The 4,951-nt window shown below is 37.7% G+C and overlaps 1 protein-coding gene across 1 annotated transcript in view; it reads right to left on the bottom strand.

Moving 5' to 3' along the window:
- Window positions 1-3,421, bottom strand: part of LOC107587725 (prostate stem cell antigen-like) — a 6,123-nt gene extending 2,702 nt beyond the window's left edge. The window contains exons 1-2 of the mRNA XM_016275606.1: window positions 3,052-3,421; window positions 1,355-1,495 (exon numbers count right to left, since the gene is read on the bottom strand). Coding sequence (XP_016131092.1) covers window positions 1,355-1,495; window positions 3,052-3,130 — 220 coding nt within the window. The 5' untranslated portion in view covers window positions 3,131-3,421. The remainder of the gene's footprint in view (window positions 1-1,354; window positions 1,496-3,051) is intronic.
- Window positions 3,422-4,951: the final 1,530 nt, after the last annotated feature.

The raw sequence follows: 4,951 nt of genomic DNA, 5'->3' as shown, positions 1-4,951 counted from the left end.
GAGGGCGACACACACACCCACCGCGTCCGGTACAAGCGCGCAGGAGAAGGGCCCTTCCGTGGCCCAACCCTTCCCGGGGAGACTCAGACGGCCGGTCTATCTCAAGGGTCCGCCACCGGCGGGGGGAGGGGGGGGGGGGGGGGGGGGGGGGTTCCTAACACTTATACCAACCCTGAAGTAGTGTATTTGGCACAGAAATACTCCGTCATACGTCCAACTCATTTTTTTCAACTTTGGCCATGTTTAGCATGAGAATCCAACTCTATAACACTATATGTCAGAATGCATGAAATAGCATTAGACCTCCACTTAAATTAATTTTAATAGGATATATTAGCATGTATAATACAAAAAGGAAAATTCTACTTTAAACATACAAAAGCTGTCACTGAGGTGGTACCTTTTCAAAAGGTACTATATTTATTGCAAAGAGTACATATTAGTACTTAAATGGTATATTTTAGTACCTAAATGGTGTGATGTACCTTTTGTATGGTGTGGCCACAATAACAGCTTTTGGACTTTTTTTATGTGAGTGTAACAACACCCAAAACAAGGACTATAAATAAAATAAAAAAAACACAAATTTTATAGAACCTTCTATTTTTTATGAAATTTCATTATTTGTAATCTACAAAAAAAATCCATTGTGCTTATACAACTGAATTAAGGCTGCTCTGTGCATGCTCAAAGTGCAGCATAAAATCCAGACTAAATTATGCCTGCTCAGACCCACCACGTATCATAGTGTACAGTTGGAATTGCTGTGTAAATACAATGCCACCTCTGAGCAGCATTAAACAGTCTGTCTAAAGACACCTGAATGCCACTTCAGAAGCATTTCTGTGCCACCTTTGCAGTGTAAATTTGGCGTTAATGTATTACATAAATTCAAAAACCAAGTAGGATTTATAGCAATCTGTGATTCATAAGACCTTCAGACAAGCTTATGCAGTAGGTGTTGGTTTTTATGGCTGATTAGGAGATGAAGGTGTTGGAAGTACGGGTTAAAGCAGGTTAATTAGGCGGGGGGCAGGGAATGCTGTGATCTCTAACTTCAGTCTGTTTTTTCTCCGGAGTGATCATCCACCTCTAATGCTCCTTACGCTGCCAAAGTGTGATGACAATTACACGCAGGGAGTCTCATGAAGAGGATTAAGGTGTCACCCATGGAGTTCTTTTGCTCAAAGGATTTCAGAAATCCTCAGAAATAAATTTGATGAACTAATCATTATGCAGTATTCTCTACAGTGATTAACGCTCATGCCTCAGCCACAGGAAGCCAAACAGCCATTTCTGATTGTTGATATATTAGTGGGTGCTGGTGGGTGGTTGTAGTTGAGGGCATTCTTACCACTTTCTGTTCTGATGCAGAAGCGATGCTTGAAGCCCTTGTGGGAGTGGGAGCAGGTGATGACTTCGGGGCTGGAACAGCCTACGTCCACATACCTCTGGTTATGCACAATGTTACAGGCATAACATTGCAGCGCGTCAGCTATAAAGCAGAAAGCAGATCTTTGTTTGCATCTGAGTTATGGAGAATAATGAAAAGCAAGAACAAAAAGCGGCCAACTGTGTTCCGAAATTTGGACTAAATGTGCAACTATCTTCTTTCACCATCAGTTACTCCATGATTTCACACGCTGGAGCTGCAGATCAAGCAGGGACGAGGTTGTAGCGACTGAGACTGAAATTAGCCCCGAGGTTTTAAGTCACTCAGCCATGTGCTCAGAACCCTGCTGTTGATACACATGGGTTTAGCTGCACGGTGCCTCTAGCTACACTATGACAGGTGGTTGTTAGGCTAATGTACTGCTCCTCTTTGGTAATGTTGTGCGTGAAGACCAGTGCATACCATATTATTTATGAAACACCTCAAAAAGCATAAATCATTTACATCAACAAGGAAAAGCATTGACTTGCGTGCATTATTGATGTCTCACTAATCTTCTGAATGATTTGCAGTGACATGCAATCTGTATCTGGCATCGTGCTTTGAAACTATCCAGTAGAAATCTGTGTGATATGTGTACAGTTTCTGACAGGCTATTGGCTTTTTCTCATGTATGGTAATTTATCATTTCTGGTGATGTGATCTCCATGTCCTTTTTAAAATGCAAAGTTCATCTGGTGGCGGTGGTTCACTTTATATAACCCCCTCACTGGAATCTGTTCAGACATAAATGTTGTATTTGCATTTAAGATTAGATCTAAATGAGAATAGTTAGCTTTAGGAGGCAACACTGCAAGCAAACAAAGATATTTGAATTCATTACTGTCATATAGCTCACATACATTTAGCATGAAGAATTATACCTCAAAGTGTCAAATACAAAAAGTGTTTGTTAGACGTTTGTTAAGAGTTATACAGTGATAAATGTTGCATGGAGGTCACAGAGCAAATTCAGTGTCAGGTGGATTGTTGACAAAAATAAGGGCATCTAAACCTTTGCTATATAACAAAAACTACATAGACATACAATTTTTGTATAAATTAGAGAAAATACAAGAAAAATACATAGAGAAAATACAAACACTGTTCAAAGTCTACACTGCAAAAAAGAAAAAGAAAATCAATATGTTTGCCTTGTTTCCGAGTAAAATTATATAAATATCCTGATAATGGGGTACATTTACTTGAGATGCAAAATTGCACACAATATTATGACTTGCTCTCAAAGAATATGTCTTGAATTCAGCTTATTTTTCTTACCAAATAGTACTTTAGCATATATCTAACAAATTGTAAAATTAACGTAAAAAATGTAATAATAATACTAATAAAATGAATGGGTAAGTAAAAGTTTAAGATATATTTAAGAAATATTCCAAATATATGTTGAGATATATTTTCTATAAGTAAATATTTTACTTGAGTGTCTCAAGAAAATTTATTTTATTTTAAGAATGTTTTGTATATTAATACAAATTAGTAATTTATAAAAAGTTACAAAATTGTTACAAAATTGTAAAGTTACATCTGTATTCTGTTTTGTCTTCTTCAATGTGACTGACACCAATCAATACACACACACACACACACACACCTACCTTGTGTCATAAGAAGTGTCAACAATGCCAAGAAATAATAAAGTCCAAATCCATTCAGCAGGTATTTATGGAGAATCATGGGTACAGCTGGTGGAAAAGTCACCCAGGCAGAGCAATGAAGGGCTGAAGGAGCAATGAATCCTCCTGGGAGTAGAGCTTTCTGCCTCTTTTAACATGAGCCACCACTCTCAAACAAAACACACTCACACTGATACTCCAAAGGAAAAGGGGAGGGGTCTCATATAAAAAAGAAGTATCAATAATGAGCCGTTAAGAATAGACTACATGCGTTACATCAAAATAAAGTGCAGTCATTTGTCCCTGGTTTCTCCCATCCTTCCTAAGCCCTAGAGGGAGTCTTCAGTCCCTGGCAGACGCGTACAGTCTGCCTGAGACCCTCTGCTGGATCAGAGGTAATTTGCTCATTGATAATATTTTTGTATAAATTAGAGAAAATACAAGAAAAATACATAGAGAAAATACAAACACTGTTCAAAGTCTACACTGCAAAAAAGAAAAAGAAAATCAATATGTTTGCCTTGTTTCCGAGTAAAATTATATAAATATCCTGATAATGGGGTACATTTACTTGAGATGCAAAATTGCACACAATATTATGACTTGCTCTCAAAGAATATGTCTTGAATTCAGCTTATTTTTCTTACCAAATAGTACTTTAGCATATATCTAACAAATTGTAAAATTAACGTAAAAAATGTAATAATAATACTAATAAAATGAATGGGTAAGTAAAAGTTTAAGATATATTTAAGAAATATTCCAAATATATGTTGAGATATATTTTCTATAAGTAAATATTTTACTTGAGTGTCTCAAGAAAATTTATTTTATTTTAAGAATGTTTTGTATATTAATACAAATTAGTAATTTATAAAAAGTTACAAAATTGTTACAAAATTGTAAAGTTACATCTGTATTCTGTTTTGTCTTCTTCAATGTGACTGACACCAATCAATACACACACACACACACACACACCTACCTTGTGTCATAAGAAGTGTCAACAATGCCAAGAAATAATAAAGTCCAAATCCATTCAGCAGGTATTTATGGAGAATCATGGGTACAGCTGGTGGAAAAGTCACCCAGGCAGAGCAATGAAGGGCTGAAGGAGCAATGAATCCTCCTGGGAGTAGAGCTTTCTGCCTCTTTTAACATGAGCCACCACTCTCAAACAAAACACACTCACACTGATACTCCAAAGGAAAAGGGGAGGGGTCTCATATAAAAAAGAAGTATCAATAATGAGCCGTTAAGAATAGACTACATGCGTTACATCAAAATAAAGTGCAGTCATTTGTCCCTGGTTTCTCCCATCCTTCCTAAGCCCTAGAGGGAGTCTTCAGTCCCTGGCAGACGCGTACAGTCTGCCTGAGACCCTCTGCTGGATCAGAGGTAATTTGCTCATTGATAATCCCAAAGCCCCAGATAAACACTTTCACGCCCAGTTTCTCGCTGTGACAGAAGAGTCAGTCTCGATGCACTTATGTGTGTGGTATTAGTGTGTCTGAGTCCTCAGGCCATATTGCATTTAATGAAAATTTAAGAAGCAAATCCTCACTCGGGAAGTGATGTTTAATGAAGGAGTGGGTGGGTTTTTGGAACAAACACAGACATGAATCAAAAGCGCTTGCTGTGCTTTGAAGGGTCCAATCAGTTTCAGAAGTGATTAGATGGTGACCCGAAACACTTTCATATACACTCATTAATGTTAGATGTATCTCCCTCTTCTTCTGCCACTCTTCCTGTCTGTCTCTTAACAGAGTTTCTGTTCGTAACACTGGCTGTCAGGATTAAGAGAGTAGAGGTGTCTGGCATGTGTGAGGTGTAGCGGATCTAATTGGGGAAGTGGTAAGGATGTCATCAATATTCGTATGAA

The sequence above is a fragment of the Sinocyclocheilus grahami genome, unplaced genomic scaffold, assembly GCF_001515645.1.
Source record: "Sinocyclocheilus grahami isolate Dianchi unplaced genomic scaffold, SAMN03320097.WGS_v1.1 scaffold95.1, whole genome shotgun sequence".
NCBI classification, from domain to species: Eukaryota; Metazoa; Chordata; class Actinopteri; order Cypriniformes; family Cyprinidae; genus Sinocyclocheilus; species Sinocyclocheilus grahami.
The sequence above is the reverse complement of the archived record's forward strand: the minus strand, read 5'-3'. Positions and strand labels throughout refer to the sequence as shown.